Source organism: Dermacentor variabilis, chromosome 9, assembly GCF_050947875.1.
Source record: "Dermacentor variabilis isolate Ectoservices chromosome 9, ASM5094787v1, whole genome shotgun sequence".
Taxonomy (NCBI): Eukaryota; Metazoa; Arthropoda; class Arachnida; order Ixodida; family Ixodidae; genus Dermacentor; species Dermacentor variabilis.
The window spans coordinates 97,051,358-97,066,547 of NC_134576.1; the positions used below are offsets into that span (position 1 = coordinate 97,051,358).

General features: G+C 46.1%; 1 protein-coding gene across 1 annotated transcript; it reads left to right on the top strand.

Annotated features, from left to right (window-relative positions):
* The first annotated feature begins 1,231 nt into the window (after window positions 1-1,231).
* On the top strand, window positions 1,232-13,596 carry LOC142558103 (uncharacterized). Its single transcript, XM_075670262.1, has 3 exons — window positions 1,232-1,361; window positions 4,329-4,367; window positions 13,403-13,596. Exons 1-3 carry the CDS (start codon window positions 1,271-1,273, stop codon window positions 13,573-13,575), a joined length of 303 nt encoding a protein of 100 aa, XP_075526377.1. The 5' UTR covers window positions 1,232-1,270; the 3' UTR covers window positions 13,576-13,596.
* The last annotated feature ends 1,594 nt before the right edge of the window (window positions 13,597-15,190 follow it).

The window sequence follows — 15,190 nt, forward strand, 5'->3', positions numbered from 1 at the left end:
AACAGACATTTTCTTCATTTGTTAGGCTAGCGAGGCGGAGCTAAAATTTGGGTCTTCTATGTAGTCAGTACTCGGTATTTCATCTGAGAAAACACGTTTGACCACGATTAGGCAAAACGATTTAGGAGAAGCATTAATTGATGCATAATTATCTGCCGTACTTTAGAGAAATGTCATGCAGCTACAGCACACAAACACATGAAAATATTTCTCCTTAATAAACGCCTCTGCGTACGCGTACATCTTCATTAACAATTCGCTTGCTTGAGCAAAAAAGTTAGTGACCTTTCACTTCGCTAACGCGGGTGACGCACAAGCGTATAGGTGCTATGACGCACACGAAGCTATCGACCCTCAGTACGCCAAGACGCCTGCAGTCTGTACGCTTCGCAATCGCTTTCAGATAGGGCTCGCGCGACCACGCACAGTCACGCCATACGCAGTTGCCGCCAGCGTAGAGCGCCCCGCCCCCCTCCCTCCCTTCTCGCACTGCTCCGCGTGCGAAAGAAGACGTCGCGCTTCCTCCTCGCTTTCCTCCTTTCAATGCGCGAGATTAAGCCGCAAACAGCGACTCACCGTCGCACGCTTTCACCCGCACATACAGCATACAGAAGGCGGGGGCGATCCGGTACGTACACATCCGCACAGAAACCGTGGCAACTGCCAGAGAAGGTCAACCCAGCGCGTCTCCGCCTACCTGCCTCCCCCGCGACGCTTCTTTCCTCAGTCTGTTACTCTGTGCTCGTCTTGTGCGCAAAAAGCTGCATAAATATCCTACCAGCATGCCCAAACAGTCACCTTAGTTCGGTCAACGCCAACGAGACATTTATCTAGGTGGCGTCGCTTTGCCGCAAGCGCGCTCCTCCGCACTTTCCCCAGCGCGCGATTCCCTTCCCCCTCTCCAGGTGCCTTCCTGCTTCGGCACTCGCTTCTCTCGGAGCTAATTACCGATATTCACGAATTTCACAAGGGGCAACGTACACTCGCGGCTAAATGTTAAACAATCGTGACATCCGTGCCTGTCTACATGGACTAACGCATTCATCGATCAAAAGAAAAGATATCTTACTCTCTGGGCAAGCATTCCTACTTGAAGTTTAATTGCGATATCTCAATCGAACTTTGTCCTTACGTCACAAACATTCCGAGGAAAAAACGTATAAATCGTCGATCATTTGTCCAGCTGAAAAATGGGCGAACTTGTGAGCAAATATAAAACCCCGAAGTTCTGCTTCTAGGCACGAATGAGAGAGGCGCATCGAGCGAAATAATGACTTCTACACAAATACAGAAGATTTTTGTACTTTTTATCGTAGGGACATACATTGCCAGTGAAATCGACGCGAAACCATTCACGGAAGGTATGACTACATTTATTTCATTTTGCTGCCTTCTAAATTACATCCGTAACACCGCAAAGTACCCTTAAAAATGTGCACAATAGTGTTTAGGGCAATCTTAGAAATTGTACCAGTATTCTATCTTTAACCATTCCAAGGTGAAAGCCTTACATATCCGCTGAAGTGGAAAATCCGGCCACCGACAGGCGTTATTATCCCATGGCAAAAAAACCCACGTGACCAGTTGATGACGTAACGTTCCCTGGTGCTGGACAGGCTGCGATGTGCACTGCAAGATCCCATGGTGAATAGCCATCAGGCCAGACAGACGCCGTGGCCCACGCCCCTAAAAAATTTGACTTAGCGCAATTCGAAAATTGAGTTGACCCACGTTCAAAATCGACCTGGCTCACTCTCAAAATTGGCTTGACCCACGCCCGAACTTTCTGCGGCCCAACCCCAAAATTTCCCAATTCGAAAATTGAGTTGACCCGCTTTCAAAACCGACCTGGCGCACTCTAAGAATTGGCTTGTCCCATGTCAACAGTTTGAGTAGCCCGCCCTCAAAATACACTTCGCCCCATTCGAGCTCATGACCAAGTGAAAAGCACTGCGCGGAAGAGTCAGAATGCTTTCGAATTGAATGCCCGTGAGGTGACTTAAGTGGTGGTGGTAACAAATTTATTGAAAAATTGGATAAACTTATTCGATAAAATTCGATAAACGCCCAGGCAGGGTGCAGTCCTCCCTATCACCTTCCTGGACAAAAATTATGTCTTCACCACGACCTATGCGTAGTAAACGAATCAGACCCTAAACAAAAAGAACTCAGGGCCTTGTGGGCCATGATTCTTTATAAAAGTTCTCGTCATCGACACATCCTAGAGTCGTTTCAGCCAAATTATTTTTTCAGAGCGTCACAGTATATTTTCCGGCGTCGACAAGGGGGTCGAAATCTGGCAAGGTAGACATAATCAATCTATGATGATCCCTAAAAAACTCGGACTAATTCGCAAAATTATTACTGCCGAATGAGTGTGCGAAGCCATGTTAAAGCTTCTAATTTAATACAATGTTGTGCATCAAATTTATTATTTTTTGTCTCATTTTATGTTTTGATAACTCCTGGTTGCCTTTTCACACTTTCAATTATCCGGTACATTTTCGCTAACTTCCGCAAACTCTTCACGCATTCCGTGCCTACATTTCGGAAGTACGAATATTTATGCACTTTACGCGACCATTTATTTTCATCCATGTTTCTGAAGATTTCGTCAAACATAATTTTGCTCTGCACTTCCGTGACTTCAAAAGAAGGCAATTCATATCACCCTGCCCTGGCACATTCGTGGTTTTACCATGGGGCCCCAAAGCCAACTGGTCGATTGCTATTTAGTTAATTTCCAACCGCCTACAGATATCTGATTTTGAGCACAGGTTGACATTTGGAAACGTTAGCGCTCGCACCATTACTCTTCTCTAGATTCCATGCATCACCCCATATTTATTGTAGCCTCAAAGGTGCTATGCTTATTTGCAGTCCTCTGCTTCCCCTTATTTTTTATCATTTTTGTGGGTGCTTGAGTTGGTCTTTCCTTCGCTTGTGTATGCGTCCAAGTATACACATTTGCTTGACCATGAGCATCACACTCACCGCGTCGTCGTTCATTGTTTCTTTAAAAATCACAACTTTCGATTCTTTGTTCGCTAAGCTTAAGGTCTACATTTTTGCAGTTTTGCCACACATATTCGCCAAGTCTAAATATCTCGAATTGTCCAATAGTAGCAGTACGCCGCCGGCATAAGCCAGCCCGGGGAACTGATGTTATTCCTTTCTTCAATACGGTCGTAAGATCTATGAAGTCACAATACACTCTTTGTCAGTCGTCTTTCTATGCCCTTAAAATAAAGCGTGAATAACATTAGACAGAGAGGGACCTCTTGCTTTAGTCATCGGTTAATTTCCTCAACTTCTTTGCATTTTCCCTATGGACACGCTGTGCCATCTAGTACCGCCGCCAGAAGTCAGCGCGTGCCCCGTGCCTAAATACATATTCAGACAAGATTATTTGTATAAATATTGCACCTGGTCTGATACCACCCTGCATGGATAAAATTATGCAGATTTCTTTTTTCATTCAAGAGTGGCACACAAGGACTGACACACACCCAGTTCCTTCGTGACATCGCCCCAGAAAAACACATCTTCACCCCGATTGCACTAGCGTAGCTCCGCTCTTTATTCCTTAACCTACACTTAGATGTCACACCATAGACAATTCGTCTCTTACCACTTCAATGTTCCTGGTGCCCACCATATTACCACTTCATGTGTCTCGGCTGCATAGGCTCAGGCGAAGTATGATGTGTGATCACTTCGAACAACTTGATCGTTCTTTCGGGAATTTGATTCTTCCGTCCGCCGTATGTACACAACACAAGAATTGCAGCCGGAGCCGATGTTTTTATTGAACCCCTGCACTTGCTTGCTTTACATTGTGTTGATTTTCAGCGGAACCTTCACATTCCGCAGAGCCTTCTTTTCTATAATATTCTACTTCTACGTAATTATCCCCATAGTTTCACCCCATAGGCGCGTGTATGAGAGCGACCGCAAATTATGCGGCTAGTAAACCAACTATGGTTCGTAGTTTTATCTGTCACAGCAATTACAGCAAAATTCACCTACTAAAAGAATTAACAAGCCCTGTGTCAAGCGCAAATCAGCAAATATATGAGCACTCGTCAACCGATGACCGCGAACGCTTGCTGCGCCCATAAGGCTGTAATAGCGCTTTCTGATAGCGGCTATTCACTATCAAATAAATTCGGAGAAGGCGTGCTACTTCTGTGAATAGCAGAATTAACCTGACGAAATTGCAACATTGAACGAAGCAAGAGTTTGAACTAATATGCATGTATACAGCTAAATCGAATAATACGTGGACACATGCATTCAGCTGCTTAACTGCACTTGTTTGCTTTCAGGATGTTACAAACTGAAAGATCAATGTGGATATCCAAGAGGTATGCGTCTTCTTTATTTTGTGCGCTCTTTTTCTTCTTCTTTTTGACTTGGAGATAACGTAATTGTTCGACTGTGGAAGAAATTCTCATGTGCACGTTATTATAACACGTATTTGGGTGAATAGTGCTTCAAGGTGATTGCGCGTGATTCCATAAAAAGTGACATTCTTACACAGCATTATTCATGGAACAGCAGATAGATTAACTTGTGCGAATGAGAAAATGACAAGGTGTCCACGTACCTCTAGCCAAACATTAAAAATATGGAAATGCCACGTGGCTGGACAGAACTAAGGTAATCTGATTTGCCGTCACTTGGCGATACTCAGATTGCATAATTACAGAATTGATCCTAATTATTAACTTCTCAAATATTATAAGAACATAAATGTGAATGAGAAAATTGTAGAGCAACATGAAAATTTGCTGACTCAATCTTGTGCTGCTCAGTATGGGGTACATGAAAGTGTTTTTCGGAGCGTGAAATAAGGCGCCGAATACATGCAAAATGCATCAAGCGGCCACTCGCGCGCCAATTTTTAGTGTTATTTTCCTGGTTATGGTCATGGTGGCCGATGTTTTATTGTATACTTTAATTGATACGTGGAAGTTGTAGCACCAAGTCTTTAGAGTGTACGTGAAGGATTAGGTTGATTATGATTTTCTGTGTTTTTCTTTTATTATGTAATATTTTTCCTACAAATGACGCAGTCATCGGCAAGCAGTTTTATATTGTAATTGTTTTTAGCTGTGACGTAGATTAATAGGGATAACGACCATGAACAGAGCCTTCGCAAAATCGCCAGGTAACAGCGACAATGTCCAAAATAATTTTTCATAGACCACAAATTGTTAACTTCATATGAAACTTTTTATCCAGGAAGAACTGGCCCTTCTTATTCAATACTTTCAACTAAAACAATTTCATAATAGCGTACTATGGCTTTCATGAGTCGAATAAAATCACCTTTGTTTGACCGTGTTGATATATGACGGCAGGAAGTGTATTCTGAGAAAAGAAAATCAAGTAATCGTCCGTGTAACGCGCTATTGTGGAACAGCGGTTCCACAATGTATAGGGCTACTAACGATCAACTTTTCCTCAGTGCAAATGACGCGCTTCCCGACCCATCGTATATTCATTAGTTGTATAAAAATTCTGGACACACTTAAGACTGCTTGCCTGTGGACATGCGAAAGCATTATAGGCCCTTTGCTGAAATGTTCTGTTTTTCATTCCTTCTCGTCGCAAGTTCTTACCGCGCTTTGGCAAGAGCGAACCAAAACGCACCAAGCGTCTCAAGGCACTTCGTTATCCGCGAGGAGTCAATAATGAAACTCAAACGATCGCTCAATGGCCTCCAATTGGGCATTAACGTTTTTTAGAGCGATGGCTCTACTACTGGAAGTAAAAAAGATAAAAATGCCTGGTTCCGTAAATCTGACCTTCGATCTCTGCTAAGGTCAAACTGGACTTCGCCTGCCACAACCCGCGGCTGCTGCGTACGGAGCCTGTGCCCTCGTATATTGAAAGCGATCTGCGACAAGGACAAAGTGCGCCGAGTGCGTACAAGGAGTTCCAGCGAGTCAAGCGAGTCGCAACATGGAGATCAATTCACTCGCTGCAGCTGCCGCGCCAAGTAGCGTCTATTTGCTGTCTTGTAGTGCAACTGCAGATGCAGCAGTTGCTGATGGCGCCGAGCAGCGCCTGTGTCCGTTCCCAAGCAAGCAAAACCGTGCTACCGCTCGACAAACTTGATTTAATTGCATTCAAGCACGGTAATTTTGCCACGCCATTATATAAGTAAAGTTGGTCATACCTTGTCTTACACTCTTGACCAAGTTAGTGCTCGGAACTTTGAGAACGACCGCCCAGAAACAACAAGTCATGAAACAAAACAGCGACAGTGCATGCCTTCCATTTTATAGTGATTTTATACACTCATGACGTGGCGCTACCTTCTCTCCATTTGCTACTCCGTCACGTGCCCAATACCGCAGGTACTAGGCACAGGTTTAGTCAGACAGAACCGTGGAGCCTCTGAGGTGCTGTTGAAAACTTTTATTGATTCTTGAGCCTTATGCTTACAACCAAAAGATGGATCGGCTCGCTATGGCGTAGGGTGAACGGGAGCTTGTGGCTCTCATCGAATCTTAGAGCCCAGCCCGCCAGCTGTTTTTGTGCAGCCGGGTTCGAGCTGGACACTGCGATCTCCCATCGATCTACGTCTGTGAGTTACCATTCGGAGAGTGGCTGGAGATCAGAACAGATGCAGAGGATGTGGTGAAAGTCTGCTTTGGGTGCACCACCGAAGCTGCATTCAGGGTAGAAAAGGCCGAGGTGGATACGGGCAAGGTGACCTTGGGATAAAAAGGTACGGGATTGCAGCTGACGCAGGGTCACATGCTCGAGTTTACAGAGGGATTTGTTTTGGAGAGGGGGGTGCGGTTACTGGCAGCCGGTGTTCCTTATAGTGGAGAGAAATTTTGTTATAGGCAACCACGCATTCACGTGCGCTGCTTGGATCTGTAGCTGGCCCTGCGTGGCTGACGTGCGCCCGAGCTGTGGTGTGGGCCGCTTCATTGCCAGGGTGTCCCGCATGAGCAGGCACCCATTGGAGTTGAATTGATCTGGTCGGGGTTTAAATAGAATTGACAATTTTGAAAGCAGCAGTGTGAATCCTGCCTCGTGAAAGATTAGTGTGGCAATGGTTGAGGAGATTGCCAAGGCAATGGCCGCTTCCTCCACCTCTAGGGAGGCTGGAGCTTTTGTCGAACCAGAAACTAGAGGTTGAAGTCTGTTGGACACTACGCTCAAGGCATGTGCTTGGTGAGTACCATATTGCTGGACGGTGGACTGGACGGACACTTTTGGGGAGTGAATGGATTGTTAAATGGGACTGAATTGCTCTCGGGGTCGAGTGCCTGGATCTGAAGGAGCTTGAAGGTTGACGTCTATGACGGAGGGAATGTGCTGATCCATAGTGGTGGATGATAGGCGTTGACGTTGTGCTGCATTGTGGCCTTCGACAAGATCATTTAGGGTTTCGTGAACCCCAATAAGGATAAGACGCGCATTCGACGTGTTCCTGGGGACATTGATGGCCGTCTTATAGGCTTGCCTGATTATTGCATTCACTTTTTCTCCTTCCGCGTTGGAAGGAGAAGAAGTTGTTGTGAAAAAAGGGAAGAAAAGTTGTTTCCGCATCCCTCGGTCGTGGTTCGTAATTCGTCAGATATGTCCCATGGTCGGGTGAACTTTGTTGGTGAGATTATTAATGGTAGCAGTAATCTTGCCATTATTCTCTATAATTTTGCCCGGTATACGTACTTTGTCAACCTGAGTAACTTGTTGATTCTCGATGTTGACTCGAATGGCTCGAAAAGTGTTGACTCGATGTTGACCCGTGCCTTCGCAGCACGCTGGAGGGTGTAAAAGCAGTACGGATTTGGTTCGTGAGCAGGCGATGCCCCCCACTGTGGGTTGCGCCGCGACGGCGTCCACCCCAGTCTTTAGGGTTTACTCCACTTCACCGACATTACCAGTGGATGTCCAAAGGGTAATGTCATCAGCGTAGGATGAATGGGAGATGCGGTGGGTAATTGTGAGGGCTTTCGCTACGGGAATCAGTGTAGTATTGAAAAGCAACAGAGAGAGGAGTGAGCCCTGATGTGTATCTCTACTCACTAGTTGGAAGGTTGTTGAGGAGAGTGGACCGAATGTCAGTTCTGCCATTTGGTTGCGGAGGAAGGCCGCTCCGTAGGATCGTGCGCATTCCCCTACGTTAAGATTCGACATAGCGTCCATGGTGAACCGACTGGTCAACGTTGCCGAAAGCCCTAATGAGGTCCACACACACGATGGCCCTGGTGTGCCTATCGTTTCTGGGGTATAGTACTTCTTCCGAGTGCTGGAACATTGCGCCTTGGGTGAAAAGATCGCGTCAATCATAGAGTGAAGGAACAGCTCTTGTTCGTGCATGTGTTCCTGCAAGCGGCCTAGGACCGCGTGTTCGAAAAGTTTTCCTAAGCAGGAGGTTACAGAGTTTGGTTGGAGATTTTTAAGATTCAAAGTTTTTCCTGGTTTAGGGATGAAGGTGATTTTAGCATGCGTCCATTGCACCGGGAGCACTCCATTTTGCCAGCACTCGTTGATGGGCTCTGTGATGGCCTGTAAGGAGTGCTCATCCAGGTTCCCGAATATATTGGTTGCCTGCTCCTGGACGTGATGTCGTTCTGAGCTTGTACATGGCTGCCCGCATTTCCGATGGGGAGAGGTCTGCATCTAATTTGGGGTTCGGTTGCCGCGGTAGTCAAGCAATGGTGTGCGTGCAGCGGTAGTGACGTATTGTCCTTTGAGGATCTCGAGAAGGGCCTCATCTTGTAGGGGGGTTTGTGGAGGAGTTGGTTGGCGTTTTTCAGCTGGTTGTTCTTGGTGTGACCTGGGTCCAGTAGACAGCGGAGGTGTCCAGATGTCCTTTAGGCCATGTTTGTTGCTCATTCAGTCGCATACCATAGCCAACTACCCCGAGGGGGCTTCAGTCTCTTTAGCCAGTGTTGCAATGCGTAGCCTGAGTGTTCTATTACGTTTGTTGCATAACGATGGTTTTCGAAGGCTGGCGTGGGGCTCCCACATGTGAAGGAGATGGCTGTCTGCGATGTTGACGTCAGGAATGTCTGGGATTGGGGAGGTAGCTAATGCTACGTACTGGGAAAGGCTTTGAGTCCATGTGTGAAGATTGTCAATGGAGCTGGGAGCTTAATTGCAAATCTGTCGGAATTTATCCCAGTTTACAATTTCTATGGGACATCGATTAGATCGCGTCAGTGAATTGAGCGGAATTTCTGTATGTACGACACAGTGGTCGCTCACGAATGAGTTCTCTGTGTTGGTCCGGCAACTGTGAGCAATTTTCTTAGTGAAGGTGAGGTGTGGATTGGTGTTAAGTTGGGCACTGTTTCCTGTTTTAGCTGGGTCATCTAGATCATTGATGAGGGACAGGCCCTGATTCTGGATGAATGTCCAAAGCGCGTGCCCTTTCTGCAATTCTTGTCGCCCCAACTCGTGTGGTTGGCGTTGAAGTCACCGACCATTATAAGGGGGTGTCTGCCACTTGGAAAGGGCCTTTTGAAGGGCTGCAAGGAGAGGGGCCGCGGCGCCTTTCGGTGGGCTGTATATATAGAGAACGAACAGACTACCGCCTTTGCTAGTTGGGGGGGAAGTTTGACAAGATGGCTATGTATGTTGGTCGTTCACTTCCAAAGGAGTGGTCCGTAGCCTTTAGGTCACGATGGATGAGTATGACAACCCGTGGGGGTGTCGTTCCTTCTGGCTCACGCGTGGAATAGTTACAAAGTTTTGTCTTAATTTGTGTTTCTTGTAAGGCGATCAGGATGCGAGTCTTGGGATTCGGAAGGGTTTATAGATGAATTTGTAAGTTGCTTCGTTTCGCACGGAAACTCTCACAATTCCACTGCCACACATTTATCTCGTTACAATGTACAGCCATGTTGGGCTGGGGGCGGGGGTATTGTTCGGCTTGTGCCGATCCTGTCATTTATGGAGTAAAAGCGCCTTAAGCTGGGTGCACACTTGAGCCGTGGTGGTCTCTTGTGCACCGTGGCGCTGTTCGCGCACTGTCAACAGGTTGACGATTTTGTCCATCTAGGCAGTATTGCCTTTTAGCATGGAGGCGAGGCTGGCCTGCGTGGTTTGTATGGTTGCAGTCAAGGCAATCAGCGGCTCGGTGTCCATAGGCGTGAGATAGTCAGCCTCTGCTTGTACCTTGCGTTTAGTGGGAGGGTTGCGAGCAGGTGTGCCGTGTGCGAAGAGGAGGTGGAAGGAGGGGGTAGGTGGCGGGGGGGGTTGTTTATGTGTGCTAGCTCTTTGAGTGGGGTTTCCAGGGGAGCTTTGCTGTTGTGAGGGAAGTTCTTGTAGAATGATTTGAAGCAGTTGTTTTAGTTCCGTGATCTCGAGGCTTTGCTGATGGAGTTGTGTTCTGAGCTTCCCGTTTTCGCTACCGAAGGTGCGCGATCGTGATTTCAAGCTCACCTGTTGTTCAGTGGGCTGGGTCCTCTGGCCAGGGAGGGGTGGCAAGGTAGAAGACGGACTCCTGTTGCATCCCTTTCTTGAGATGGACCCGAAACAGGCCCGTCACCCGGTGCACTGTCTGGTACTGGATCGGAACAGGCTGCGGGATAACCGCCGACTAGAGCTCGGGACTGGTGTGCTGTCCTGCTGGGCGACCATCTTGTCGGCGGCCCGTGGCAGGAGCGTGAGTTTGAAGCTCGCGTGAAGCACACTCCGCACTTCTTTAAGCCGGTAAAGTGGAGTCCGTTACACAGCATGCACTTGGACTTACAGGGAGGAACATCCGTGGACGGGTGTGGCTCTCCGTACCGATGGCAGCGGTTGGTAACTGGCTGTGGGAAGACGTCTGCGCAAAAGCAGGGTTTCCAACAGTTGTAGCAAGCCTCCACCTTTGCTTTGAAGGGGTGACAGGCGTACAAAGCCCCGTAAAAGTTCAATTGCTTGGGAAAGGTCTTTCTCTCGACGAAGGTGACTATAGATAGACTTGGTTCGACCGAGTGGCCAAGCGTCAGCAGTGGTGAAGAACTTGCTTTGGTTCAGAGCCAAGAGGTCTTGAAAGATTTGTTCTTGCAACTTATCGTACATTGCATTGTAGATGATGCCTCGGATGGCGTCGTCACGCGTGGCGATATAAGCATGGAGAAGGGAATTGCTGGTCGTGGATTTTCGGGACTTTCGTTTGCACATAGTTTTGTGACCGATCGTACGCTGGCGTGCTGATTTCGAATAAATTGTTATGCGGGTTGATCCTGAGGTGATTGTGCAGCCGTGCCTCGTTGTGGTTGACATGAAGCATGTTGCGGGAGTAGCATTTCGCCGTTGCAGAGTAGGAAATCGAGGCTACCGCGTGTATGGAAAATGATTTTGAAGCCCGTGGCGGGCAGTTTGGTTAGCGGAGCAGGCCGTCGTAAATTACGACAAGATTGCTTGTCTTGTCTGGGCTGCAACGACGAGGTCGGGTTGGATGATCTTGTGCGGACGTGCCGGAGTTAACCGCCGACAGCGAAGCGTAGAAAGTTGGGTAGGCCATTTTCCGGGCATTAATGGCCCCATTCTATCGCGGATAGTTGGCGAACTTTTCCGGTGAGATATCTTCGCTTTCGAGACAGTACACCATCCTGCTAGACGGCTCCATGGAGGCGGGAGTGGTCTTGGAAACGCCGGTGAACTGAGGCCCAAACGGCGGCCGCCTCGGCGTTTCTAGGGAATGGTAGGTCAACTTTAAGCCAGCGCCCGGCTCGGTAACAAAAGTCGCTCCGGGGGCTCGAGAAATAGCAGGAAATTGCCGAAAGATATTTCAAGCAATTGTCCAACACCTTCACTGACCGTTTCTCTGTGGGATCAGGCCATCTCGTGTCGAAATTTCACCTTCACAGTTCAGAAATCACGGAGCCGAGGTGAGGTGCATCCACTCGTTCCGCCGGGCACTTGGCGTACCTGCCGCCGCCGTGGCGTCGGGGAAGAATGCTCGTCGCGTACCCCGGAGACCCGTGTTTGATTTCAAACCAAATTTACAAAATTTTCTCTTCAAAGCCAAAAATTCACTTGGTTCGCCGGAACCTCCCATTGTAATTTGACGTCAATGTGAGTATTCCTAATGTGTTTTTACTCTTTGCGCTATGGGCGATTTTTGGTACCATCGCTGGGGAGCGACACCGACGCTGCATTTCCGCGTAATAGTGCTTACAATCCTTTCGTATTAAAATACTTCTTTTCCTGCCACTGATGCTCACTATAAATATATGCGAACCGTACATTAAACTTGCCCGTGAAGACATATTCATGAGCTAGCTGACTGACTCATTTTCTAGAAATACTTAAATTAAGTTCCACGAAGCAGAGAAAAACAGAAACCTATCAAGTGCACACAAATCATAACAAATCCAATAGTCTTTTTTTCATTCGACAACTTACGTAGCACACAATAATTTCTTTAATTAAGAGGATAAATAAAAACATAAAATGCAATTTTCGCATAGCATCTTTATTCCCCGAGGTAAGGAAGGCTACACTTATGACTTTTTCACATATCCCTTGCGTGACAGAACACTTTTGGCATCGTGCAATTAGCTTCTCTATTCCTCCGCAAAGAAGGTGTTTGGTTACTCATGAAGCCACAACTTGCTGGACCTAGTCAACTGACATCTGCTGACGACCACGCAGTGCTTCATAAAAATAAATGACTGATGGTGTGGTAATGCAATAAGGCCCCAGATCCGGGTTGTTGGGAGGATAGCTAAGCGCTAACAGCCGACGGTGTATGTCCGCTGGTTTGACTCTTGTTGCCGGTTTGAGCAACAACAACAAAAAAAAAACCTTAAAGTGTTGAGCCGCACAAAACTGAAGCCTGTGTTCTCAATTATAGAATCAACTGATTTACTGATATCGACATCATCACCCCAATGTCATCATTTGGAAATCTTTGTGCCTGATTTGTACCGGTGTTTAGCTAGTAAATACAAAAAAAAATACTGGAATGACTTTTTATGATTGCTATAACTTTTGTTTGTCGCATATACCAAGAAGTCCTTATTCTTTATTAGCTTTTTTCCGGTGTACCTGAGGAAACTTCTATGCGCAAAAGGTCTCATAAAACGTGCTTTTCCGCTCTAATTGACAAGTCAACTTTGCGCATTCCTTTTCTTGAAATATTGTGGGTACTCACAACAAAAGGAGACTTAAGCAATAGCCGCGAACAGCGCCACGATACTGAAAAAGACGCATCCTCTGACTGTCTACTCGCTACTAAAAAGAGTAATTAAAATACTGCTGTTAATCTATTCACTTGCTCTTCCTGGTGAAATTTTTTTTGAAGGCCATGCATAATTATTGTAAGAGCCGCTCCTAATAAATTGCGTTATCGTGTCGCAGTTTTCTATCTATGTCATCTAGAGGTACACCTTTTAGCGAGGTGACTTACATTTATTTCGTTCTTCATTTGCAGGCTGCTACTGCAAAGGTTACTTAGACTACGGATTGAAAGCTTCAGGCTGGTTTTACTACTCTGAGAGCAAAAACCGGTGTCTCCCAAAAGCCGAACTAGGCAACTGCAACGCCTTTCCTAGAAAACAGCTGTGCATTGATAAGTGCGTGAATTCAAAAAAGCCAGACTCCTAGTTGCGTATGGTGTTACGATTCTCTGAAACATACGCCGTAATAAAGTAGCGTATTGCATAAGAATGAAGTCGCTGTCTGCTCATAACGAGTTTGCCAGACCATTGCTCATTTGACAATCGCATCTACGGGCTTTCTGTACATTCTGTGATGACGCCAAAATAATGACAAGCCATACATTTTTTTTACAGATTGCAGTATGTACTTAAAAGGTAGAGGAGATGGCCTTGAAAGCAAGAAAAAAAGTTACTGTTCTTATTTGGCACATGGGCAGAATTTCACGTGGTGGTAGCGTAAATGTTAAAGCCCGCTTCAGGGACAGGATGGGATATATAACATCGCTAAGCTGATGTAGGCTAAGATTATGTACGCCGTGTTGCTCGTTGATCGACGCATAATATTTCTAAACAATTACGGCAAGTTAGCTTTTGTTTTTATTGGCTGCCACGTAATAACGAAGTAATTATACCCGTCCGTCGCATTTCCCAGACCACGCACACGAATGCCGTTCTCCCAAACCCATGGCCACAACCCCACGCTCCAGCAGTGCTTTCTTTACAGCTACTGTGTGTGACTGGAATTCCCTCCTAGACATATTGAGCTGCAATCACCAACCCTGCTGGCTTCAAATCCGACGTCGAAGAATTCATGTCTAGCGGTGATAACGCATAAAAAACCTGTACTATTATGCTTATCCTTATATTGTTAAGGCGAAAGCTTAAGGTGGCTCATAGGTCGAAAATTGGGAGTCCCTCGTTATGGCGCCAAAATTAAAGCGAATGCGCGCGTATTTCTCAATCAATTAAAGAAAGAGCCCGATTATCTCGGTTTGTGTTGAGTGCGCGCACACGCTTCTAAAATAATCAGTATGGCCACAAAAGTGCCCGCGTTTGGTTCTCCCGGTTTTGTTCATATTTTCCGAGTAATGTACACGTGTCTTATCATGTTTTGAGGAGTACGATTGCGCATGCAAGAACTGTAAATAAAACTGTTGTTTAAAGGTAGCGCTGTTTGTTTGGCTAATTTGCCTTTCTTTGTCGCCCTCATTGTGCCTGCGCAACAAAAAAGAAGAAGGCACCATGTATGTAATCCCATGTAGCTACCCCAGTCGACTAAAGTGCTAAAATTAAAAAAAAATATATTCAATGAGCCTGCGTATCAGTCTTGATAGTCTCCATAGAATTGCCACGACCGTTCTAACGTGCCATTAACCTGTCAGGACTAGTGGAGATGTCTAGGCGACCAGAAACAATTAAGAGAAAAACAATTAAAGGGAAATCAAGTAATAGAAACTAACAACGCATTCTAATGAGAATGTCGAAGTAATTTAATGAATACCTCGTGAGCGCGCACGCGTTCGCCTTCATCCTTGTAAGCGTATGCTTAAGTGACTCAACTCTTTGTATTCGCTTAGTCTGTAACCACAACTCATGTTGCGTGCCTCACGATATTACAAATAAATAAATAAATAAATAAACAAATAAATTTTTACTCATTAATTAATTCAAATAGTTAATTAACTAAATAATTAATAACTTAATAAACAGGTTCTCGTATAAAAGAAATAAATTGCAGTAACATTTTTTTGAGGAGTCATAACACGATGACAGTTGAGTTC

Excerpts from the sequence above, each read along its gene's own strand:
- LOC142558103 (XM_075670262.1), top strand. The coding sequence starts at position 1,271 with ATGACTTCTACACAAATACAGAAGATTTTTGTACTTTTTATCGTAGGG. Across the intron at positions 1,362-4,328 it reads CGCGAAACCATTCACGGAAG|GATGTTACAAACTGAAAGAT; the intron begins GTATGACTACAT and ends GTTTGCTTTCAG. Across the intron at positions 4,368-13,402 it reads TCAATGTGGATATCCAAGAG|GCTGCTACTGCAAAGGTTAC; the intron begins GTATGCGTCTTC and ends CTTCATTTGCAG.